At 35.3% G+C, this 27,675-nt stretch overlaps 1 protein-coding gene and 2 long non-coding RNA genes across 5 annotated transcripts in view; 2 read left to right on the top strand and 1 right to left on the bottom strand.

Annotated features, from left to right (window-relative positions):
• LOC148938177 (uncharacterized) overlaps positions 1 to 27,675 on the top strand; it is a 138,015-nt gene that overhangs the window by 2,681 nt on the left and 107,659 nt on the right. The window lies entirely within an intron of this gene.
• LOC105432283 (uncharacterized) lies at positions 25 to 16,784 on the bottom strand. Of its 2 annotated transcripts, none has more exons than XM_011647023.3 (3): positions 16,213 to 16,784; positions 5,453 to 5,656; positions 25 to 3,516 (listed from the first exon to the last, which is right to left on the bottom strand). In XM_011647023.3, exons 1-3 carry the CDS (start codon positions 16,295 to 16,297, stop codon positions 3,182 to 3,184), a joined length of 624 nt encoding a protein of 207 aa, XP_011645325.1. In that variant the 5' UTR covers positions 16,298 to 16,784; the 3' UTR covers positions 25 to 3,181. The 2 variants fall into 2 exon arrangements, with proteins under 2 accessions (XP_011645325.1, XP_011645324.1); XM_011647022.3 differs by having other exon boundaries at positions 25 to 3,534; positions 16,213 to 16,783.
• Positions 14,304 to 18,809, top strand: LOC148938178 (uncharacterized). 2 transcript variants are annotated; one of them, XR_016141161.1, is made up of 2 exons: positions 14,304 to 14,516; positions 18,286 to 18,809. It is a non-coding gene; the product is annotated as an uncharacterized LOC148938178 (long non-coding RNA). The 2 variants fall into 2 exon arrangements; XR_016141162.1 differs by lacking the exon at positions 14,304 to 14,516 and adding an exon at positions 17,334 to 17,699.

The following is a 27,675-nucleotide window of genomic DNA, read 5'->3' as shown; positions in this document are numbered from 1 at the left end:
TGAAGGTTAATAAAAATCATTAAATCTGAAGGCACCAAATTAATTTACTCACTTAATACAAAATCACAGTAAGAGATTTCGCAAGATTAGAGATAAAATTGCGCGAGGGATAATTGCGATGGCCTTGAAACGCGAAAAATGTATGTATAAGTGTGTTTCAGTATTGTTGAGAAAAAAAATTTTTTTCTTTTTATCGCATTGACGTAAGTAATGCAGTCGCTTTTTATATGAGAAAAGAAACTTTATTGGTAACACAGAGACGTCGAAATACGTATATATATATATAAACAGCGTGTATAAAAGTATAAAAAATAAATATTAACAGCGCACAGGCACGCCGTTATTTCGTGAGTCTTACGGATAACGAGTCGGAATCGCGACGCATTCTCGATTATTCGCGATCGAGAGTGCATCGCGAATAAAGTCGAGAGTATAGTTATGATAGTAACAGTAATGATAATAATTTTAACAATAGCAGAGAAAATGGATGAATCGTTCCTTGAAAAGACGACGCCTGAGAACGAGGTCGCTTTTATAATCTATCTGTATTGTATATTCATCTGTTCTATTTTTTATATGAATCACAGTGTTACAAAAGTTTTGTCTACGGCCTTGTCCGACGTTACTGAAAATGCGAACTGCATGTGGGAAACTGATTTCCTCAGATTTCAAGATCGCAGATCGCAAATCGAGATTGTATGTTATTGCGAAATATACATTATTTCGATATATGAGCTAGCACGCAGCTAAACTGGTCGGGTTCAATCGCAATAGTTGTGATAATCATGATTATTATATCGCTAATCGTAATTGACGTTACATTAAGATTATATAATTCATTATTAATTCACTATTAACTAATTAAAGCATTCTAACGCATGTGTCTCTCTTTTACACATTTATGAATACCGGCACTTAACTATATTTCGCAATTTTCTACACTCAAGATTATACTGGCAAATGTTTTAGAATTTATCATTTACTCTTTGATAATTAGGCCTTATTCTATTTCCAATGTAAAAAGTGCAATGTAAATGATCTTCATACACACACACACACACACACACACACACACACACACACACACACACACACATATATATACATATATATATATATATATATATATATATATATATATATTATTGCAATTTTGTAAAATTCTACAGTCGTTCTCTCAGAGAAATTCGCTAATCTGTTTTCTTTTTTTTTTTTCCTTTTTATCATAAGCAAAATGAAATATTATCTATAACAGACTCGAGCACCGGGTCGAGATTTCGTTACACGCTTAGTTACACACACATTACACGCGTTTATGCTTCTGGTACTAACGTAAACGACACACGATCAATTTGACTATGAATCTCTTCTAGTCCAGAGAATTACATGGCACATTCGATCGGGCTTTGTCCCATCGAGGATTCGTCATAACAGGATCACCAACGGTATCGCGTGCTTATGAAATCCGATTTTGCCATCAGAGGCGTATTCTCTGACGGCGAGGAGCCGCGCGGAATTCCGTCGTGAGCGCAACGTTAATTAGCAATTGATTGTCCGCGGTTCGCTGTTCACGCGATGAGCTACGACGTCTGTTCTGCTCCTTCATCCTTATCGCTTAACCGCACTCGCGTACTTGTTTTGCACGCGCGACACGAACACTCGCTCGTGCTATTTCTGCTTTATCTTAAATTATTTTCGCGGCCTCGTTCGCGGGGAGACACTTCTCATGGCAGTCGATTTGTAATCTACACTAATCGTCCTTAATTGACGAAATCGATAGGCGATTGGAGCCAATCGCATGCGACAATATCACGTGTAAGTCCAAGTTCTGCTACATCTCACACGAATTCGCCAGCGACAGTGGGCAGATCGACGAGAGTGATATCGTCGATTGTGATGAGGAATAAAACGGAAATCTTTCAAACTTTCTCGTTGTGTATGCATGTGTTTATTTGTTTGTGTATGCGTATAGCAGATCTATCGAGATTTATTTTTAAAGAATCAATATTTCTATAGTGTACAGTAAAAAAAATCTCGATATATCAAATCTGGATTTAAGAGCTAAATCGTGATTAATTTCATTTCGGAATGGCAGTGATTCACAGAATTGTTTTTATTTCATGTGTATATGTATATATTAAATGCTCTGAAATGTGTTTACACGCTCTGCCACTATATTTGTTATATCCTTTGACATCGTGCGTGCACAAGACAATCAATGTTTCCACACGCGCACTGACGATTATATTTTCATGTTCGCAGGTTTCGATTCACCATTTTCCGCAGGCCGATTAAATTAATTATTATTGCTCTACAATTAAATCATATTTTAAAGTTCATCTTGTTCATCAGTTTAAGGAAAATTCACGAACGTGTCTTTTCTCATACGAACTATCTTCTTACTAACTTCTATCTTCTGTCTTCTTCCTAACTCTTCATACTTTATCTCGAATATTTAAGTCCTCGATTTTTATCATATACCTAGTGTACATATAACTAAGTGTCATTTCGATATATTACCGCTGCGATAATACGAATCTTTCGCACAAATATTGACTTAGACTTTTATAATATCGCATTAGTCGTCACCTCTTCCTCCCGTTAATTCCAGGAAAATGTTGATAATAATTTCCACAGATTGTTAATCGTAGAAATCTCACGTGAGACCGTGGAAAACTGACTGAATTTCCTGGAACGATATAAAATTAAATTCTATCTGGAACTATATCGAAGCTTCGATCAACGTGATCTTCTTCATCGTCGTGATCTTTCTTCGATGAGATCAACACGTGGGATGACAATTTGTTGCACAATTTCTTCTCAAAATTCGATGCATCTGTCACTTTTCCATGGAAATGCGAAAAATGTTTTATTTAATTTGACGGAATGACATCAGTGCTTCGGCGAATGCTCGTCATTCTTTGTCAACGACGTCGGGTGAGATAACTTTTCCGCTGTGTGATGAAATACATACATATCACCTCTATCGATATACAATTGCAACGATGGCGTCTGAAACCACCATCCTTCTTTCTCGAACGGTCCTCTTCAGCATCGAGTTTGTCGGCGATTTTAACGAAGGGATCGCGAGATCGCTTCTCCGCGATCGATTGTTGACCGTCGTCGGCATTGAATTGGGCACGGTGATCCTCGTCAAGAGGATGGGCCTTTCCGCGATTTCCTACGCTGGCGCCTGCACCATCGGCCTGTGGATCGGCACCGAGATCACGTAGATGTCCAACTTCTCTCCGGACGCCTTGTCGATCTCACTGTAATTGACGGAATCATAAGAAGGCGGGGCGAACAGGTGATAGGGCGGCGGCGGGGTCTCTGTAACACCGGTCGTATTTATCGTCTCCGCACGTTGCGCGTAGGGCACCGTCAAGGGTCGTCCGCCTCGTCGACAGCACCACTCGGAACAGCTGACAATGAGGAAGAATGCCACCAGGCCGCCGAACGAGCCGATGTACCAGACTATCGACCATGGATCCAGCGGGTTCTGCAGGTCGCTGTTGACTATAACAAAATGGGGACCTGTGTGAGCGAGGAGCTCATTAATAATTAGAAATATTTTAATTTCATAAACTACGCTCATGCGAAGGGATCGTGCATTCAGAATAGCAGCTTTCCAAGAGACACAAATCGACATAGAAGTCATTCTGTGTGTCTTTTACTATCGAATATCGAAAAAGAAGCAGAATGATTCCTGCATCGATTTATGTTTCTTGCTGGAAAGCTTTCAATGAGTACAACGAAATAATACATTCGCATGAAAATAATTAAAAAAAAAAAAAATCAGAAAAGATTTCTTCGTATGTATACACGGTTAAATATTTAAAATAACATTGTAAAATTTAAGGATTATTGAAAAACTTGGAAGATCGGAAATTTTATAACTGAACTTTATGAAGAATGGAATTTTATGAAGAAATATTTTTGATATTGTTTACGCGAAATCAAAGCGACAAGAAATATATTGGGCAGTCGTGTTTTCACTTGAGATCCATGTTACTCTTTTGTTACTCTACTTAAAATCCTCGATAAAAATACGAGAAATGAATATCGAATTTAAAATTAGCTTGGCGCTTGTTCGTTACTGAAATATCAGCAGAATATCAAGAATATCGTTAGATACTTTTTCAAATTTATATGTTGTAATACAATTTACAAATGCTCTTTGTCATCATACGCAATGTGTTTCTTCTACTCTATACATGCCTAGAAAAAACCGGCAGTAGTAGCCAAAAGGTACAATGTTAAGTAACGATTTCATATTTGTGCGACACGATTAGATGCATATTTTGCATTCTTGACACTTTTGGCTTTTTTACGGCACGAATGTCATGCGGAAAAGTTTTAAGGCTCCTTTTTTCCGATCGACAATGTATGTGCAAAGCGGATATTCTCGATCGTCATTAATGCGTAATGTGTACAATGCAAAGTCAGAAAGGCGATGCAAATGAAGATGAAACTACTATACATTTGCATAAATCCTTGGCGCGTGCGACGCGAATTGTTCCTCTGTAGGTGTGATTTTACGCGGAATGCGCGCGAACTTGAGAGCTTGATTTCAAATCTCGTTTCATATCACTTTATCCAGCTAAGCGATAAAATCAATTTTTTAAAGTATAACACAACTTCATACAATAACATCGCAAAAAGAATGACATCATGACGTCATTCTTTTTATAGATATAAATAATATTTCTGGAATTATTGCGTATTGTAAATCACAAGTTAATTTACTTTATCTTAATAAATTAATAACTTTTTTAATCTGGTTAGATATTTAAAAAGTTAAATCTCAAATTTTTCGGTACATTTATTATTATTTGTTACACATTATAAGTTTATTGAACATTCTATTTTGACTAATATTTTATAGCTTCAATTAATGAAGTCATATTTTTTTCTCAATATCTCTCGCATGATACTCACGGAGAATTAGATTAGTGCCGAGTCATAAAAATGAAATGTTATGTCGCGCTTCATGGCAGATAAACTTAAATTTGACAATTTGTCACAGGAAAATGTTACAGAGGTCAAGAATGCAGCGCGATACTGACGGAGCAAAGTAGCATTTCGCAGTGATAATTCATTCGCATCATCAGTAATGTGTATAAATACTGAGTGAAACGTCGAAGGTCACGGCTTGAATAATTATGCTAATAATTATGCTATTTTTTTTTGAATAATTTTTTACCTTCGTAAATGCTTGATATTAATGCAAATACAGAACAAATATAAAAAGTATGTATATCGATATGTTTTTTCGTGTATTCGACGATAAATATTCATTGAAATATTATCCGAATGGGATATTCGGAAAACGTAATTCCAAATTGCAACGGAAAAAACGCGATGATCCGCGATGACACGAGGATGATGCGCGATGCTACTGCTGTGAAGTCATTCTCGTATACGAAAACATAAATATGATTCATATTCTTACCATTCTCTGCCGCGTCTCTTTCTTTCTCCGTACTTTCCTGTTTTCCCTCGAATGCAATCACATAGACCGTCTCGCGGTCGTCGTCGTCATCGTCGTTGGATTTCGAGTCGACCGAGTGACTCCGATTGTCATTTGTACCGTGAGTCGCTTTATTGCTCTCCATTCGCCTGTCAGCACCGATGCTGTAACTCGACACCGCGTGAGCTACGACAAATTGTAATCACTTAATTAATTGCACTTAACTTTGTGCGTATAAATGCATATGTTATTCTTTCTGAATCAATTGCGCTCATTTCATCGTTTCACTCTACAAGTATCTGTATATTTAAAAACGTAATATAGTTTTATATTCAAAATTATTTTTAAAATATCCTCAAAACTTTTAATTAAATATGGCAATTATTTATTAAAATATGATTATCATAGTCTGAAATGTAAAATCAAAATATAAAATTTTTATTTAAATTGTTACATGTTTATTAATATGTAATAATTTTCTTTTTCTCTCTTTCTCCCCGTCTCTGTCTCTCTTTCGGCTTTTCTTTTCTAAAAAAAGCTTTGGAACGTCGAAGTGCAGTGCGTATGCCGTTATCTGGCATATCGCATTCCCGAGTAAGACGCAACTACGCGCATATATCGTGCAAAACCTCAGGGCTGAAAATGTTAACATCAAACAAACAACTTCGCCTGTCGCTCGTTAACCTGCATCGCGACTTCGAAGTATTTCTCGTGCCGTTTGTTACGAGGCGTAGATTGTGAAGTCGATGCACATCGCAGGCGCTAGTCTTGCTTTTGTCACGTATACAAATGATAGTGGGAAAACTAATTTGTGGAAACAAACGTAGGTGATGATTAAGGAGTCATCGGTGTGGAGGAGTTGTATTGCTCGTAAAAACTTGATGAAGTAACAAACGTTACGTTAGTTATTTCATAGATGGAAATTTTTCATAGTTTCTTTGGTTTCTTCTAAACATCAGAGACGAACATAGTCAGATCGAACAAATGAATTTGATACATGTATAAAGATTTTCAGTCTCTGAAACAAGTCTCTTTCCCTTTAACGAGATTAATATACGACCTATGGTTAACAAGTTTGAAAATTACTTCGTTTATAGGATTAATAGTTAACTTTGTACGATTAAATTCATTTTTGGGAAATCACATTAATATTAACTATTGAAGTTAATACTACCACTTCAATTATAAATGATCCAGAAGGAAAGTTTTGCAAGTTTATAAAAATCGACGATTGCCTCTAATCCTTAAATTTTTTTTTTATCTGTCTAATAGCATTTATTTTGACATATAAAAAAATTATAAATAAAAGAAAGAAGTTTAATGACGTCTTAATAATTTCAATTTACGCCAACAGTTAAATATTTTTATTGCCATTCACTCTTAATAGATAAATAAATAAATAAACTTTTTCCGTTTTTCTATTAAATTGTACATATCAGGAAAAATTTTACTGCCGCTTCGTGCTATTTTTAGCTCATTGTTAGGCATTGTAAAGTGACGAAGCGTAAAATCGATCGAAGCTTCGAGCTTTCCTTTTCAAAGAGAAAGAGAGGAAGATAAAAAGAAAGAGAAAGAAAGAACGCCGATATTGTTGTACTACAATTTCTTAAAGTGAGGCGTGGCTGATGCCTTTTAGTTTTCCCAGAATCTCACGTCTCTACCCTGACACGATTATGCGCTACTTAGCAATACCGTCCAATCAGATTTCGCTTCGGCTTTATGGACAAAATTACTTACGTACATAAGAACATGTAACGAACCGCGTTTAGGGCTGCTTTCGCGTTAAGTGCAAATCCGGTTTAATACGCTAATTCGCTATAATTTTCTAATAGGCTATGAATATGTTTTAGTATATTAAGACGTAGTATTAATTTCATTGTCACATGATTCGAAATTTATTAAGATTAATATATCGAGTTGATTAAATGTTTATGATCGAAATGATGACAACTGCTATTTCGATAAATAATTCTTTTTATTCGATTGTATTAATAAGCTGCTGGATATATTAAGAGATTATGTATATTAAATAAGAATTTTATATTAGATGAACTTTTCATATAAATTTTATCTTTACGTTCATATAAATCGATAGATATTTTAGGAGAAGTGCTCGATTTACGATGGAGATGATTTCATGTAAACACAACCGTTTTCCGTCTGTTGATCCGTGTAGGTTGTCATCGAAGGTCATACGTAATTAAAGACGAAGCCATGTGGGGGGGGGGAAGGGGGGAAGCAGAGGGATTCAATCGTGATACTGAACATGTATGTATATCCATTATTTTCCGCCAGCTCATCGTCGAAATCAGCTTTGTAGAGTTTACGTTTCACGGATCACGTACACTTTTCTACTTAAAAAGAAACGATTACGAAAACGGATTTCCACCGATAGAAACATAGGAGGTAATTTAAGTCGGCGGATGAAAACCTCGTGATTTTTATAGGATGTGTGCGGCTGACGTAATTGCCGCGGCAATAAAACGGCTATATGCGTGAGGACGATTCGAAATACTATTTGCCTTTGTTCCGCGATTTACGGTCGCCGGGATGTCGCGCACGCATATGGCAAACGGTATCATTAGCGTCGTTACGATATTATGCGACGGGCGTTGCGTTTACGTAACGGCTCTTTCTTAGGCGCGATCGCGAGTCACGTTTCCAAACGATCGATGTTCGAGCAGAGAGCGAACAGCCTCGACTACGCCCAAAATGTAAATCTTTCACCTATGACCAATGACCGGCGAAGCTTACAAGGTAACACATTATATATTTTATGCCACGATGATATTCTAGGCACATATGTATGTACACCTCGGTCAGATCACGTGCTGGAACTCGATCTGTTTTGAGCTGTCTGTCGATACTCGGTGGTATCGATAGTGTTTCTTTGTCTTCTCGGACTTGCAATAGTCTTTATTTCGTCGCGACTCGAAATATGTATGTACATCACGTCTCAAGAATAACTCAACCGGGAATGAGACATCGCAACGATTGTTGCTTATTCCTGACAAAATACTTAAATCCATTTCTCAGTTTTACTGTTAGCGACTATGCTGTAAATAGAAGACCGGTTTCCCACTATCCGTGTTTATCCTACTTGAAAATATCCGTTAGTAAATATATATATGAAAGATTTTATTTTAGATAACACGCATGAAAATATGCCGGGTTGATATTTAAGTGTACATAAGAAGGGGAGAGAGAGCAAATAATCATTGGAAGCGTCATTGTGCGTACGCCTGTTGACATTGTCGCGGCATATTTATTGTATCATTGTTAAGAAGCATCCACTTAACGTCGTTCGCACTGATAAACTCTTCACGCAAACTTTTGAACTTCGCAACGGAAGTCTGTTTAAAGCTTTCGCGTTCAAGTATCTCCTCATGAAAACGACTCCTATCGCGCGGATGTTGTTTGTAAAGTTTTACCCGGTGCAAGACTGTACTACATCGTGGTTATGGAGACACCGGCTTGATCGAAATATTTGCGAAACTTCAGGCAGCAACGAAATCGAGATAAATCGCGACGGGCGATATTTCATGATATCTTCCGGACAAAAGTCTCGCGAAGATTATTGGAATCTAACATAATCAGAAAAAAAAAATATTTTACAAGGTCTTATTAATTTAAACGTAAATATCTTTGGGGCATTACGGAAATTTATTTTTTGCTCGTATTTTTATACTTTTTATCAACATTTTTCTTTTAACACCAAGTTTATTTATAGGTTATTCTTCCACAATATTTGAATTACTTTTTTTTTTTTTTTAATATCTCTTTATTGATTTTTACATAGCTTGTAAGATTATGTATCTTACAATTAAAAGTTTTATAAGTTATCAAAGAGATAAATGTCATAAAGAGTCGATTATCACAAGGATTAATTTTCATACCTTTCTTTCATTTCTAAAGTATACATTTACCATGTGATTAGATATACTCCTGATGCATCTACGTGCATGCGTTATCGTAATGTAGAAAAAATACGCTTATGTAAATATAACTTAAGTAGGGTTTGATGTGTTTTAATGAATAAATTCGATTCATTGACTAATGATTTGCTATTCACAAGATTATTTGTTAAATCCACAAAATGCATTTTTCGATCACCTTACATTCGCCATTATTATTATAATTTTTAAAGTAATGCAAAAATCTAATTTTAAGATATCTTAAATTTAATGAAATACGAAATAATATATAAATAGATTAATCGAAATGAATTTTATGAAACCAGATATGAATTTTTGAAACCAGATGAATTTTGAACTATTATGAATTTTTGAAATCAGATTTCACATTTCTTCTTATTTATATTAATATTAAATTGTTGTATAAGTTTTATTTGCTGATATAAATACAAGTTAATTTATAATATATTGTATTCGTATTCTTTTTTAAATTTATAATTTCTTGTATCAGTATTTATACTTTATAATTTTCCGCTTTTTATGTCTTGAATATTGTTATCACTGCTCGTGTTTGCAATAAATTTTGCAAATCATCGATGACAGGTGCGAATGTTTATAGTACCAGATACGCCATACAAACCATTTCTTTTTCTTCACTTTTTGCGGTTTATGGCCAAATTAAAATTCGAAAAGCAAATCTTATCCGAACTGCATTTTAATGGTCATTATGTATGTATATATGATACACCGGAGCGATGATAAAAAATACAATAGTTCGACCTTCTTTACATCACGTTAAGATAATGTCGCGTTTGTATTGAAGTTTCTTAGAAGCGATAAGATTTTGTATTTATAACAACTATCGGATAAAGTTTATGCAGCGATATATGAAAACTTGCTACATATTGTCTGACAGAAAAGTTCCGAAACTAGCAATATTGCAAACACTGTGATATCGTATGTGATATAATGTATGTGACATATCGAAAAATTTTTTAATCCTGCAGAACTTTAACAGAATTGATTGTGATTTTTAATATATTTTCACATTTCCTGATATTCTGACGCAACAGAAAAACAATAAAAATATGTTATGAATTACGACCGATTTCAACAAATTTTCGCATACAATTGTTCAGTTATCGTATTACACATGTAACAATATTATCATACGAATTTTTTTGTTTAACTATATATATATATATATATATATATATATATATATAAAAAGTATTTCACGTATTTTAATGATACGTATAAAATAAATAATGTAAAATAATTGCAGATGATACACGTGGTTGGATGGCGTCGCAGTGGCGTGATGATTCCGGTTATCGTTTTTGCATCCGGATTTCTTGTGTAATTAATCGCGCGTGAGTAAGTGTCGGGAGTGTCGATTCAAATACTGCGCGCGTATGATCGTCAGAGAATATTAATTATTCCATTCATTTTATTTGCAAAATCATGAATTATGCATTTAAAAGTTATATATATATATAAAACAAAGAGAAATATCGAGACATCGGGACATTAGGAATGCCGTCTTTTCAAATATCGGGCATTGTCATAATATTAGAATACGTAGTCATAATTAAAGCTAATTGTTTAATTAATTCGTATGTGTATTTCAACATGAAAGTTATCAATCGGAAGACTATCATCGATAAGGCAATGAATGGAACGGCACCAGCATTATTTTCGGATAAGCCAAATAGCTTATTTGTGCTACAATCGTTTATTAGTGACAAATGATTTAAATTACTTAAGAGTTTATTTTTTCTTTTGAGAAATATTAATGGCATGCAAAAAATTTCCATTTGTAACGATCGAAAAAATGTTTCGAAGCGTAAAATTTTAAATTAAATATCATGTAATATTGTGTACAGAATATAATAAAAATATTAATTAACCATCCCGTCATAATTTATTAATGACGGATTTTTCTGATAAGATTGAACAAATAAATTTCTAGAAATCCCAATTGCAATTAATTATTTTAAAAATCAAGCAATAAATATTATGGTCCAGCTAACTATCGCATATACAAACGTTCTACTCGTTTCTTGAAACTATTATATAGTTTCGATGGCACCATCGTGATAACATTGTTTGCTCTATCAACAATTATAACCAGCGCTTTTACGTAACTGAATAATTGAAACCGGCGCTTCGGCAATCGGCCATCTCAGCTTCTATTGACGCGTTAATACGTAATATATTATTAAGAAATAATTGCGTGAAAAAAAATTGGAAAAAAAAATAAAGAAACACAAATTGACGAAAGATTGGGGCCACGTGAAATAGCGCCGTGTATAATTGTTCACTAAGGTAGTAGTCAAATCAACTAGCGATAGCGTAAACAAGTGACGCAATAGATACGTCGGTGCAAAACAGCGACCCTGCTTACAAAATCGTGCCAACGCACGAAATGAGATTTGAATTTCCTTCGAGTCTCCTAGCGACCTTCGATATCGGTAACCGCTCGGCTTGGTTTTGCGGCCTTCAAGAGTATCGCGTTCAAGTTTGCGTTTCCTATAAAGCTCAGCTCTTCATACCTGCCCTCAGCCTCGCTCGCGCTAACTCATACTTCTGCCGGCTTGCTCCATTTTCGAATATTCCGCGCCTTTGTCTCGTTAAGAGGCTGAGTCTAGCTAAAACTAAAACTCGATAAAACGATTTATGTAGGTACTCAGTATTAATACTGAGTAATCATCAATTAATACTGAGTAATCATCAATATTGCTTCAAATTTAATTCAGATGCTTTTCAAGATGCTACCTGTAGATACATTTATTATCGCGAGATTACGTTATTCATAAAAACGGAATGTTTTCTTGCATAATTTTGTTATCTTGTACTTTTCCATCGGATAAATTAAATGAAAATGTATACAGAGAATTTTCTATGCCGTCTTATTTTATATTTCACGTTTACTATTGACGGGAATGAAGTTAGATTCTTGCGAGGGCGAATCTCCATTACGTTCGCAAGCAGAAAAGTTTTCGCAGTGTAGCTAATAAAATGTTACGCGGGCGTGCTGCTTCGTGATTCTACTTAATGACTCGATCACGGTAGTTTTCCGAAATAGATGTAGAAACGCGCCTAATTGTACTTGAAGAGTACAATTGTATCCGAAGAATCGCGAAATTATCCGGAACTTTAACTTTAACCCAGAAAGTTTTCGTACTTTCCAAGTGTACTTTTGTGACCAAGTCCGGCGATTCTTCTTGGCGTCGCTCCAAGTTCCGTGATCACCGTGTATTATTATCGGAAGTATTGTTAGCTGAGGTTTAAGAGGGCAGCTAGAACATTGTCAGCGGACACGTACCGGCGAGTGCCCCCATCCTCTTCAGAAAGAATATCGGATTTTGCCTCTTTACTTTTCTCCCACTTTTTTCCCACTTTTATTTCATTTAGACAGAGTATAGAGAGAGTTTTTCATTAAGGTATTTCAAAGTCAAGTATAATAGTAGTATATAAAATGTCATGCAGGCAACGCATGTAACTTTGGCAGATATTGATATAAATCGCTTGATATTGGGACATGGCTCTTCAAATAGCGCAGCATTTATAATACATATGTCGCGATAAACACACGCCATTTATACTAATTGCGCATCAATGTCAGAATGATAAAAATATCCGGTTGGACCAAGAAAGAATTACGCAAGAATTTCGTTCGATGTAGCCTATTCTTTACCGTTTTTAATCCGCGAGCATATTACCGCGACGGTAACTTTAATAATAAATTTCTTGTTAAGTCCAGAGCTAATTTTTCCTTCGGGACAAAGTAGCGGGAAAATTCGTGTCCTTAAGTCTACTTAAGTGTAGGAAGTTTCATCGTAATTGTATGCTAAGGATCCACAGGATGTATTCGAGGTTAGAGATAGATGTAACGGTTTCCCAGTCGCTTTTGTACTTCTATATTTAGCAACGTGAACATTATGTGAACGATTATACCTTCGTACATCCGTTAACCGGTGCCTAGACGAGTTACTCGACCAGTTGAATAAAAATTTGAGATTCATTCGGCATGGTTTAAATACACGTTTACGATCTATATTTGAAATATGGATCGTTTTAGAAAGTTTCGAGTTAACCTTTTGCTATTCCATATGACACAGTTCGTAACATGTAATATTTTCAACAAGAATTATTACAAGTACTCGTATCGATACTTTTGCACCGTTAATCTTTTGACAATAATGAAAAATAAATAAATAATACGTAATATTAAAGCCATCCGAGGAATTCTACTGTGATTAATCTTACCATAAAAATTGTGTCGCGGTAGGAACGATCGCATTCCCCGGATAGGTACTTGGAGTCTAGATTATTCAAGAACTGGGTATCGAAAAAGCCGCTAACATCGACATTGTTCAGACGCCTCTGAATTATTACGACGTATTCCCGTTAATAAAACAACGGTTTGTTACAAACGCGGCGCGTGGCTTCGCGACACCTTACTCGAAATTTAAATTTTTATGGAGAAAATATCATCCACCGAATGACATCTCGACGCGATTGTTGAATGCATTTTCTTTCTTTAATACTCTCGTTCTACACATAACGTTACTCCGCGGAGCTATTTTATTTAAATGATGAAAGAATCTGTTTTAGCCTAACAATGTTCATATCCCTGCGGTCACAGTGATATTAAATGTGACTTTTTTAGCCACGTGACATCGTTGCTTGCCGATTGTATTGGTTGGATAAAAACGACGCGAAGCGAAGCGATGCAGGGTCAAGTGTCTGCTCCAGCCACTTTATAACATAATTATTGATTATCCGAGATATCTCTCGTAAGAATGCGCGCGGACGAGGAAGGAAGGGGGAGAAAGAGAGAAGCCCCCGAAGTTATGGGAGGACGATCGAAACTTTGGTACTGATCGAACTTTCGTACACTGGAAACGGATCAAGTCCGTCTGACTCTGGCGGGCAACAATTCAAGCGAAACTCTTGTCTACTGCGCGAGATAAATCTGTCATTCACACAACAGCAGTATGCAAAATCTACGACAGAACGCACACGGTGCAATCAGGGATTTAACTGCGAGCGTCGCGATACGAGTTCTTTTGAGGATCGCCCGATTAGCGCTTTTCCTACTGCGTTCGTGCGAATGCGAATTCAACGTAAGTTATTTTAGGTTAGTTATTTTTAAGGACACCATTCGAAAAAAATACATGTTGCAACGTCAAGTAACGCTTATTGAAATTTATGAAGAAGAACAAACATTTTGTACTACTTTTTCCAAAATTTTAGTCAGTTGGATTATGTTTGAAATATAAACATAATCGAACATATTAAGAAATCTGAAGATTTTAAGAAGAGATTCTGAAAACACTGAAATTGTAAAACTTTTTTTATTATGATGCGTAAAATTTGAAAAAAATGTGTTTGTTATCGATCATTTTATAGTATTTAAATAGTATTATAATAGAATTTTAATATTTTTCATCAATAAAAACATTCACGTTTTACTATATTATATCAATTTTTATTGAAATAATAATATCTGATTTTTATAACATATCTTATTTTAACATTAAATGAGTTCTTATTCATAGATTGTTCTGTCAGTATGCACAATCTCAAGAATGATTTGACATAATTCTCGGAAAATTCTCCATCTTCCTTGATACAGAAGGCACATGGCTAATATATGCATTAATGGTTACCTAAGATATGCGATAATTGATTATGAGAAATCGAGGTCCGACACGGGACGGGTTAGATTCTGGTTAATTAACAGTGCAAGACTACAAACTAAAGGATTTAATCGAATTACGAAAATCTCATAATCGTATCGATTACGCCGTGCTTTAAATAATATAACGTTATCTATATTTGGAGTTAGATCGATCGAAACGCTAGTCCAACGAACCAGACTTCCTCAAACGCGTTGATAAAACCTTTTACGACGCTCGTCTTCCCTCTTTCTTCTTTTTTTTTTTTGCTATATTCTACGGTGTTTCGTGAATATACGCGGGTTACTACGGGTTACAGAGGTCGTTTCTTCGTGCTCCGGTAATATAGCACGTCGCGATCCGAGCGCAATATTCGAAGCGTTTCAAAACGGAAATGATGCCAGATTTAACTCTAAATAGTTCAAGCACGGTCCATGACCTATGAGTATTAGGTCCTGTGAAATATCTAACGCGTTAATATTATTTCGCAAAGCTATATATCTCACGCTAAATCTCTTTATCATAAATTATATTTAAATTTATATTTTCTATTAATTGTGAAAATCATATGGAAATTAATCATTTTTAAAACATGCTTTTCTTATCGTGTGTCATTTTTTTTTTTCAAGATATTTATGGTTGCGATTAAGCAAGAGAATATTTATAGTGTTTTTGAAGACTTACGCAAAATGATATAGATATTCAAATATCTTTTATGATTAATTTCGAATAAAATACGTGACGTCATACGAGGATATTTATGGGTTTCAGTAATTTAAATGTGATCGCACGATCAATAAGCGATTCACGTAGATGCTGTCGATGTTCGAAACGGGCCATCACCAAAAGCAACTAAAGACCTTCAAAGTTGATCTATGTTGTTCAGTAGATATAAAAAAAAGTCAGGAACGCTTAATCACTCTGTCACTTCTTATTATTAATGCGTCGATCATGTTGAAAAATGACAATTTACTCAGATGAAAATGTCGTGTTGCGTCTGTTAGGAAAAACCTGATGACACGATGAGTCACGAGATCTCGCGTTTGTTCCAACGATTTCGAGATAAATCGTTACGAGATGAAGGTCGCGATCGAGACTGCGATCTTTTCGTCGTCGTGAAAACTCCGATGGAGACGCGTACCTGGTATGGGCGCATTGAGAAAAGCCTGGTTTCTCGCAACGAGAAACGAAACGATGACGAAGAGGCACCACGCGAGGACAATCATCCTGGATCGAAGGAGCAGAGATCGCTGAGCAGTATCGATACGTCCCGCTCGATCTGCCTGTCGAATTGCCTGGCCGATTCGTGCACCACGTTGACACGTCGTGTACACGACGGTTCTTACCCGCGACGGACGTGAGACCCGCGCGACGTTATTTACGCGCGCGCGGCAACAAAACGCGGAAGAAAAGCGAAAAAGTAAAAATAACAGGGGCACGGTTTCTCTTGTTTGAAAAGTTGAACGAACACGCTTTTCCACTCTTTCTCCCGTGCGCTCGACGGCTTTCTCGGTGCGCCACGCGGACGACTCGGCTTCACCGACTTCTCCGACCGGTTAGCCAGCAGTGAACTGCTCGTGTTCCTGCCTCGGGTATCGTAATATACATAAAGTCGCCAGATAAGCCGCGGCTGACACCCCACCACGGACGCGCCTCGTTGTGGGACGGCCCGTTCCTGCTCGTTCTCCGATGCGCGCTGCTGAAGAGAGTTTGAAATCCTCGCCTCTCGACGTGAAGCACAACGTGGTCCCGCTCGTTCCTCCTCACCCCCTCCCTCCCAGCCCGCCCTCCCTCCTTCCTCTATGGAACGATAGGTGTCATGATGCTTGCGATCGTTGTGTAATTCTTCATTGTGTGATACAATTAGCATTCGTTATACACTTGACGATTAATAGACTGGAGTAATGATAATTTGTGATAATTTAAATTTCTCTTTTATACATAGAATTGTTTTTTTAATGTTTAAATGGATAATTTTAATTTTCGTTACAAGTATTACGTGACGAAATAATAAGTAATCGATTTTTAATCAGTTTTTACTCAATTGTCAATTAACATATTTTTCATAGATTCTTAAGTGTCTCTTTTTGAAATGTAAAATATGTAAAGTAAGGAGCGGTCTACCGAAGGCCACGTATAAGTTCAAATATAACCAATGGCGTAGAGATGTTCATCTAAGATGATCTAAGATCAATTATTACTATGCCTATTAATGAGAAACATCTAGAGATAGTAATAATTGACAAGAATTGATCGATTGTCAAGTGGTGAAGAAAAAGTCAATAATACTATTATGTCAATAATACTCGAAATGTATGAAAAGTGGCAGTGAGTTTCCCCTTCACGTATACTGTGAAAATATTAACATTGGCGATCTTAAAATATTAACATTACTTAATAATTAATTAATGATAGATCAAGATAAAATAGATCAAAGATCAAAAAGCTATATTATACTACTCTCTGCTACATAGTTGCAATCATATTGTGTGCAATAATAATAGAACTTTTCACTGAATCCCGCGGCACTGCACGTTTTCGGAGGAACGCGAAGACGCAGTTCGATCTTTCGTTGAACGTGCGAACGTCGTCTGAAATCCTCTTTCTCCGAGCTCTACCGACATCTCCGTAAGCCTTCTCTTCCTCATTCACGTATGCGCCTGCTCTTCGAATCGCGTGTCAGATAACATATATTTCTTTACGATTGAAAAAATTCATCGGAGATGGTTCACGAGTCGTGTTTTTCGTTTGCGGCTACACTTTCACGCATTTCACACGCAAAATGACGCAAAAGCGAGAGATAAGAGATATTTATAACTTCATAAAGTTATCGGAATTATGAATATTTGCCTTTTTCTCCCTTTTATGTGCATTATGTGTAGAATTAGTAGAAAGATATACAGAAACTTATGCGGCAATTATAATAACTTCAACGAAAATTTCTTATATTGCCTCAATACGAAAATAGCAAAAGCTACGAATCCTCACTGAAGTGAAATTATTGATCGACAGTGGTTTCACAGGGATTTCCTTCTAGGAATAAATGTGCATGTTCACTTTTGATGGAAGCTAATAATAAAGATGTGCGAAACTAATAATAAATTCTTTAATTTTCTCGATAAGATTCTAACAGATATGTCACACGTTTCAGAAGTAATGATTAATAATTGATAATCATTGACGATGATAATGTTAATCATGTTGTGTTTTACAGATAAAAGAATCATCTGATCACGATGATGAAAATTCTTCATCCGTCACGAAATGATAAGTGTCGTGGAAGAAAATGTGAAAATTCAAAGGAAATTGCATCAGTTTTCCTCCGGAAAAGATCGCCGCAATAACGATGTGAACGTTACATTATCGCGTCGTCCACACAGATGTAGCACTATAATGTAAAATGTAAAATTAATCGGATATTTTTACCACTTTCGAAACCCGTTCCGCTAGTGACCGTGCCAATCCGGCCGCGAATAATCGTGACGATCGGCTAAAAATATCAATGTGATATTGATACGCGTGGCATTCTTCCGTGTCATCGTCCATCCACGCGATAAGACATTGTAAACAATTTCTCCTGCAACGGCCTTAAAATTGAAATAAGACCTTGGACGAGCATATATATCTTTGATGTGATCTTATCTGTCTCATCTTAGACTTCATTGAGGTCATCGTCCTGCTGTGACACTCGATGTGAGACACGAGATGTGAGATGCATACATAATGAGAAATATAAGATTCAAGCCAGTTTTATGTAATATTAATAGAGCTTTATATATATATATATATATTCTTTTGTTTTTCTCTTTTAAGAGTCTCTTTACTTTGCTTTTATACCTTATTCTGTCTCATTGATTCACGTCTGTGAAAAGACTGATTATAATTTTGATGCTTTGAGATCTCTGATATCTTTAGAAGCACATCGATCGGAAACACTTAAATTTTCCACTAAATAGACCTTGACGATAGATGCACATCCTCATTGTTGTGGCTCTTATGTCATTGTTGTATTACTTATTGTGATGTCATCGCTGATCTAATGCCATGGCCAAGACCCGTTGAGAACGATGCAAGGAGGATTGATGGAATGTGCGCATTTTTGAAGTATACCGGAAAAATAAGAGATTCAACATATAAAGAGATTCCTATATTTTCGTAAACGTCAATGGATATCTCAGAAATTGTCCGAAAAGCGTTTAACGCAAACATTACATATTTTTCAACTAATGGCAGCGTCGTTGTTATAGAAGGTAAAGAAATATAGTACGGAAAACATATATTGTGTCAAGAATTATACAACTGAACAGCTCAATTATACTTAATGTTCGCTGTAATCGTTTTAACTCGGTCATTTTTTTTCGAACTTTAACGATTGATCGACATTTCACGCGATAACATTTCACGCGATCGCCATTAAATTATCAATCGTATTTTATGTATGACATTAAGAATTTATATATTTAATAAATATTGAACGATATTTTTATTTCTCTGCATAAATATCTTTTTTACAATTTATATCTTTTTTTTAATAATTTTGTTGATCTTTTAAAAACATCCAATTTTTATGATTCATTGATTTTTTTCCAATTAATTTTATGCGATGTAAAGCCGTTTCTATACCGGTTTCTGTCATTTTGAATATGTGATGATTCTCGTTTGACTGGTTTGCAAGGACTTTAATTTATCGATCAATACAATCACGTGCTTTGATATCATGAGATCTCTGCACTCTTATTCTTATCTTTAAATGTCAAATTGTTGACAATAATATAGATGATAACAGAATTTACATATATAGTAATTTGGATAATTTCGATGAAATGATAAGTCATAATAAAATGTAATATTTTAAAAATATATAAATATTGTTCTAGTAGATTGCCAAAAATTTATTGATTAAGAAATATTTATAATAAATAGTAATTATATAAAAGAAATCTAATCTTTTTTTATACAAGCGCAATCGAAAGAAAAAATTATCATTCTCTTTTAATTTAAAAAATCCATTTTCAAGATTATCATCTTGTAATTAATTCGAGATATAGATCCAAAAGTAGATAATTAATTTTGCATGGAGACTTTGGGATTCAGATAAACAGACGAGATAGATTTTATATATAGAAGACGGTAATTCCTGTCCTCTAATAAATGATGAAAGTAAAAATTAAATCATCGATCGAAATAATTGACTGTGTGTTACGTATGATTATATCATGTGCGGAACTTTGATCCAAGTGTTTTTTGAATTTTCATTTTTCAATCGCGCGTTTAACCGGCCGCAAATCCAAGTGTCACCGCATGCTGGCAAATCACTGCCACTGAATTAGCATAATCCTTCCGTCTCTGCGTGTATGTGTAACACATTACAGTCGCGTCCGTACGCGCTAATTCCTAGTCGAGTATTTCCGTTACAATTAAAGCCGGGACTTAACATTTCATACACCTTATCGTAACAGCAGAAACACACACTGTGAATATAAGCTGCTGCGCATAAAACACAATAAACAATATATTCTTGTATGTAATAATAATTCCTGGAATTGCGTATAATAAAAACACGTCAAGCAAACGCATTGTTCATGCAGTTCCACGTGCATCGGTATTTTCAACTTATGGCATGCGGCTACTTGTTGCTATTCCCAGCAGGCGACGGCTGGATTGACATATATTATTGCTTACGCATACGACACGAGACATGCATCACTAAATTGATTCTTCTGAGCTTTATCAACTTGTTGACGAGGAGAATCTACGCTAAATTTGCAATCGTTGTGTATAATGAAATAAATAAAATGAATTAATCGCATTGAGAGGAAGCGAAATAGTTTTGATAATTATAATTACACAATTATGTAGACTTTATACCAAATAGATATAATAATTATTATTTTCTAATTTAGATAAATATTTTTTTTAAATAAGCATGATGCCATAATATTATTGAGATAACTTTAAAAAAATACATTTCGATAACAACACACTAACAACACACTAATATTTATCTAACGATTTACTACAAATGATTAATATTATATTATATTACTATTTTTTTAATAATATTTATTTATTGTTTTTATTAGAACTTTATGATAGTTAAGACTTATTCATTCTCAAATTTCTAATTATTAATACGATTTTTTTTTCTGAATGCGATAGTAAAAAAACGAAATATTCTCTTTCCGTTAAATAATGAAAAATTTTGATATTTTTAAGATAAGAAATAAATGCATTTTTTTTTTAAGTGAACAACGGATATTTTTCGTTTATTATGTAACTATATAAGAGAAAAAAAATTTAAAGTTCTCCAAATAATTTTTAACTGTCTAAGCGACCAATCTGGAGAAATACGTCAAAGTCATACAACGACCTGCGTAATCGGCGGTCTCTCTCTCTCTCTCTCTCTCTCTCTTTCTCTCTCTCTCTCTCTCTCTCTCTGGACGATTCCTTTTTTCTGCTTCATCCTTTCATAATTCTTCCCTCCTTCATGCGACATTACGCGAGTGTCACGCGTCGAGGCTAACTTATGCGATACTTGACATAGAGCTACCGGCGATAACGAGCTACCTGGAACGAGACTAACAAGCATCTCATATTTTGTATGGTGTATCCCGCGATGTTAACGTAGTGAGCGATACGTCCGCGATGACTCATCATGGTATTTCAGGATCGTCCGCCGCGATGGCGGGTGATTTCGGGCAGGGCGAAAGGGTGTTTCTCATCGCTGCCCAATCTCGATTATCGAAGCTGTCAGGTGTAATTCGAGGCACCGACGTAAAAAAAAGAAAAAAGAAAAACAAAACGTACTGACGCATCGGCGATTCCATATCAGCGAACTAACGATAAACGTGGATTACATAAGAATTCATTGGCAAACGGAACGAGCGGCGATTAATCTGTTATTATTTTTTTGCACATTTCTTCCTCGTATATCCTGTTGTTCACGCATGCAAAATCGAAATGTATATATACATGAACGACAGGTTTACGTGTAGGATATGATAACTGATGTTCGACGCCCACTATCAGAATTTACTTGTCGTTATTTCTCGTGTCATACGGAGTGTCCGATAATTAAACGCGGTTAGAAAAATATTTCTTTTTGTAGATGATATTGTATCTGTGAGAATATCTTTTTCTTTTCTTTCTTTTTTTTTTCTTTTTTACGAGACGATAGAAATGTTGATGGACGAGTTTTGTGACACAACATATCGCTTGTCTGCGGTGGATTTTCTTGAATTCACTTCAGCGGAGGAAAATTCAATGCAAAATGCAATACATCGCGAAGCTTCTCGTCAAGCTCGCGTCTCACGGCTTCCTCATGTCGCACATTGGACTTACGCTCATTGGAGCGTATCAATTCTGCATCCACTGTTGTCTTATGCTAATCTGAACACCTGACATTTTCAGATTACGCAATATTTACGCACGATATCTAAATTTTCTCTCTCTCTCTCTCTCTCGCTGGTGCGATGTATTGCATATTATCTTGACGTCGACATCCGATCAAATACGCGCTTGTCAAATATGCTAGGCGATTATGTCCATTAATATCAGGATGCTTTCCATTTCGGAAACTTTTGCAGATTTATAGAAAATATTGCCATTATTTTTCTATATATAAGATAACAATGTCACTTTCACTATTTTTACTATTTTACTTCACTTATCTGATCGTATCGCCGCATATTTGCAATAACAATATTCTCGTATCGTTCAGTCGCTTGTCCTAAAGACGAAACGTTCACAAACGTCTTTTGTGTGCACGATAAAGAGGCATGCGCATATTTTTTTTCCCCGTGTAGTATTTGCAGCTCGATTGCCGAGCCATGTTTACGGAATCAATATGAGCTGACGTCGACTACGAAGACTACCGCTTTTAATTATGAAGACGCGCATTAATATATCCTTGGCCGTTACGCCTCTTCGGAGTTCAAAATAAACGTTCTATTCGGTATTTTTTTCTTGCTGCCATTGTCCATAAGAATCTCATTAATTCTCGCGAAATTACGCGTGCTGTGCGCCAGACGTTATCTCGTGGCAGAGAAAGATAATTGGCCGCGTATCTCATGGCCAGGCGCAATTACAAAATTCGTTACCGGACTTTCTCGTATGGCGGAGAATCGCGATTCCGTGTGTAACGCGTGCGTTTCTCGATTGACATGACGAAACGAAACACACGTCAAAATATTCAGACCAAATCCGCTTCGTTAGGAGATTCGTTAGTCGAACCGTAATTTAGTATCGAATTGTACAGAAGAGTTGCCAAATGCGTACTTAAAGCTATTTTTATTAATTTTATATTTTTGTCATTAAACGTTTCTTGTACATATTAAATAATAATTATTATTAAATAATAATATAAAATATTGATACGATATCAATATCTATATATAATGTTATCAATCTATATATCAATAAATTAATTCATATCATTATCCAATTGTAATATCTGATAGCAGTATAATGATGAAATTTTAATAATATATTTTCAAAAAATTTGAACAAATATACTATAAACTTATTATTTGATCAATTTTACCATTTACCATTCTTTTGGATCAGATTTTTATCATTATTTTATGCGACGATCTTTAGTAATAAAAATACTAAAAGACTGGTCAACGCAGTTTGAAACATTACTCTAGACTACGTCAATGATCAATCAAATATAGAAAGAATTTAAATTAATATTCGAGTTAATAATAGAAAGTAAGTGAAGGAGAAATTTAAAATTTATACCGACACGTTGAAACAGCACTGAAACATCCAGCCTAAAAATAGTCGAGTCTCGAAATACACTTCACGATATCACATTTATGCTTCTCGAATCGTTCGATTTATCAGCGAGACTTTTTAAATTCGCCGTGATACCTATATAAAACACTTTGCATCAGTGCGATAAAATTTATCTGACAGATCTTCATAGACGGAAAATATAAAAATGCATTTACATCTGCCAAATTTAAACATATTGATTTTTTTCATGATAGAATAAGTGATTGTTTACGAATCAATTTGGAACATAACGTTTGTGTTTATCTAAGGCATTTCCATTAAAGCTTTATCTAAGCAGTTGCAACTAATTTTATCTTCTAATGTAGATTTTTAGATCGATTAAGGTTTTTATAACGTTTTATAACTTTTTTTTTATATTGCACATTTCCTACCTTTAACATTTAACATTTGATAAAGACAATATCACAAACAGAAACCGATTAATCTGGAAATTTCAAGCAAAAACGATTCACGATAAGACTTTTCAGATATCAGTAATTGTTATTTTTTCTCTACTTTGACATACATGTGATATTGCAAAGATTTTATATCAATATCATTTACCAAACGAATGATGCTTTTCTATAAAAAGAATTATAAAACCAATTATGTCTCAAAGATATTTTTAAATATATGAGCCTATAATTGATTCTTTCTTTCAATATTTATGTTATTATCATGTATGGGCATATAACAAATACTTTTAATTTATTCGAATTATTTTATCGCTTAGTATGTTAATTCGACTTTTTTTCTTATTACTATAATATAACAGGTTCAAATTTGACAAAGTTTTTAATGCTGTTCGAATTATCTGATGTTTTTTTCAAAATCGTATGATCAATATATATTTGTTCTTATCATTTATATGATGATAAATTGGTGCCATTTAAATATTCATATCTACCAGTTTTTCGATGTTTCAATATTGATATGAGAATATGACATATTTAGCTGTGGTCGTACTAAATGTTATAGTTTCAAACTGTGATGTCAAACAGTTCTGTACATGAACGTGGAATCTTCGGTTGAATTATATGTAGTAATCATTTAGGTCTAACTACGCATTTGTTACATCAAACAAGTTTTCTATTTTTAACTTTGCCTAACGTTCTTGGATGATAAGCAGCCACACCTGCGAAAGTAGGCATTGATAATAGTTCGTGATTAGTATCTGGATAAGATGTAAAAATTTTGTAACACTTTTTTTAATATTTATCAACTATTAAATGGTAGCATGTGAAAAGTTGACACAATTCTGATAACGAAAGTTCTCTAAGATTTCTTGTCTTTAAAATTTCTTTTAAACGATTCTTTGAGATATAACTTTTTTTAATTTATCATTTTTATCCAAACATATTTGAAAATCATTTTAGAAAGATATTTTTTCAACTAAAAATCAACATTTTTTATAATTTATTTTTCGTGCAAACAAGCGCTACAAGGTAAAATTTTACTGCAAACACTTTGTTCAACAGCGTTTTCGCGTCGTAATTTCTCGTATGTCACAACGCAAAATAAAAATCCATCAATAACAGAATATACTAATCACTTACCTAGAGGAATAGATATGTAAAATAATTAACTTACCTTCCGTGAGTATTAACGTAATAGAAATGGCATCTTGGAATTTAGTATTAATTTTGTCAGCTTATTTGATAAACAAGTAATTCTCGAGATTACTTGCTGTTGATTGGAAAATAATTGAATTATCCAATGGAGCTATCGCGTTTGCATCAAATTGCCATACGCGCAAGTGCACACCGTAGGCGCAAATTTTCCTTTTACGTACGTCATATCGTGTCGTCGCAGTGGAAAATATAAGGTTTGTTCTGTGTAGTGCGCGTTAGCACGTTACATCGTCGCTATTTATGAGCGTATATTCGCGGACTTATCACGTTGGTCCGGCTCAGAGACCCATAGAGCGAAAAAATATATCCGATATCACACCATAAAGTATTAAGCAATAAATGAGAGCTACATAAATTGCAGTTAACGATCAAGCAGTGAGCTGCAATTAGCGATACTTTATTTGTAATAGTAGCATCGAAGAAATATTTTTGAAAAAAGAAAACTTTATATCAATAAACGTCATAAATAAACGTCTATATCTGTAACAATTTTATTCCAAGATACGTAAAATTTATCTTACGGAATACGAATAAGATTGATACACGTATTAATAAATAATAAATTACATCGCATTTTATTAGTTGGGAATTATACAATAATTACAATACCTGATTATTGTTCCAATTATTATTATTATTATTCCAATTGTTGCACGAGAAGGCGTAACAATCGAGGCGTAATGAATGGACATCGACAAAGACGGCGATTGGGATACGATATTTTTATCGATTACGGGCCACACCTGCCAAAAAGCATCGGATGATTCACAAACAAAAGACCATTTCCGATACGATTGAAAAATTGAGTCGGACGTATAGATTAGATAAAGCCAGTCGTACAGAAATCGAAACGTGATATGGCCGAAAAGGTCAGCGAATCCTCTCCTTCCTCTTTATAGGTCGCCGCGTCCTGGATAAGAAAACATGAAAGTAGGCCGAAAGGATTTCGCGATACTGCACATTTGTCTCGGTTTGATTTTTATGTGAGGATTCGCCTGATATTTTGTACGATCGTTGCCGGATCGTCGGTACGTTATTCGAATTTCGCAGATAAGGGAATTGGGTTAAATTTATAATTTAATCTTCTCTCTCTTTTGTTATTCAGAGATCAAAAATATCTACATACGTGGCTACGCCATGTTCGAAGTTTGACATTTTAAACATCAATCGTAGCTTTCACGTATTTCATCGATTTGGATATCCTCTTTTACAGAACGTACAAAACGCTGGCATTAATTATACACAAAGATCTGTTTCCAGACATCGTTTAAAAAATTAAACTTGTTTCTATCCATCGAAAACACGAGTCCATACGTGAAAATGTTGAAAAGTAGTCTAATTGAGTTGACGCAACATCGAGAGAAATATCGGAGTAGTATCGAGAGTGCCTACGTGCAGAAACGCGAAGAAAACAAACGATAACCCTGAGTAGCCTCCTCTTCCCCCCCCCTTTCCTCATTCGACTCGGAGGACAATAATCACGGTGATTTCTGCGTAATGACCGTCCTGGTTCACTATAATTTACGCCGCGACTTTCACGTAGACCACCTCGCTCGCGTTTTACGCGCATGCATGGCGCGCGGTATTTAAGGAGATCTCTCGAGAAAATGGGCGGTCCCGTATGTGCGAGCCGCGGAATAACGACGCTGCGCGGTGATCATGCAATTAACACGGGCAGTTAAACGTCACCGCCGCATGTATTTACATGCGGCCGGACGGAGCGCGCTCTCGTCGTCCTAGATCGGACGAATTTCACGCCGCGCGTACGACGACTTTCGCGTTCTATTCCCGTCGGAAACTGGGTCGCTGGGTCGGGGGAAGGTATCGTATTTTGACAATGAAGAGTCGCGCGAATAATCCTCCGACGATGAACGCGTCGAGGATTTGGTGCGAGGCGCGCGCAGACCTTGGCACGGCACAGAATTTCCCGAGAGGTGGTACGTCTGGATCAACAAGAGATTCAGAGATTTCGATGGACAGCTGTAAAGACCTCTCTGTAAACCCGATATGTCGTACTTGCTTTTACAATAAATAACGTTATTCCAGACGCTTGGTAAATCCGTCGCGTGTAGACGTTATCGCTTCTAACGTATATATGAAGGAGAAATTTGTTTGATATAATTACACGTATGCGAATTTTATGATTTTACTTCTTTTTTTTTCTAATAAAAAAAAATAGTTGTATAGTTACAACA

Source organism: Pogonomyrmex barbatus, unplaced genomic scaffold (assembly GCF_055798465.1).
Source record: "Pogonomyrmex barbatus isolate J1 unplaced genomic scaffold, ASM5579846v1 scaffold1, whole genome shotgun sequence".
In the NCBI taxonomy this organism is placed as follows: Eukaryota; Metazoa; Arthropoda; class Insecta; order Hymenoptera; family Formicidae; genus Pogonomyrmex; species Pogonomyrmex barbatus.
Note: the sequence above shows the minus strand (reverse complement) of the source record. Positions and strands in the feature narration are given on the sequence as shown.

Excerpts from the sequence above, each read along its gene's own strand:
- LOC105432283 (XM_011647022.3), bottom strand. The coding sequence starts at position 16,297 with ATGATTGTCCTCGCGTGGTGCCTCTTCGTCATCGTTTCGTTTCTCGTT. Across the intron at positions 5,657-16,212 it reads TCTCAATGCGCCCATACCAG|CTCACGCGGTGTCGAGTTAC; the intron begins GTACGCGTCTCC and ends AATTTGTCGTAG. Across the intron at positions 3,535-5,452 it reads AAGAGACGCGGCAGAGAATG|GTCCCCATTTTGTTATAGTC; the intron begins GTAAGAATATGA and ends TCGCTCACACAG.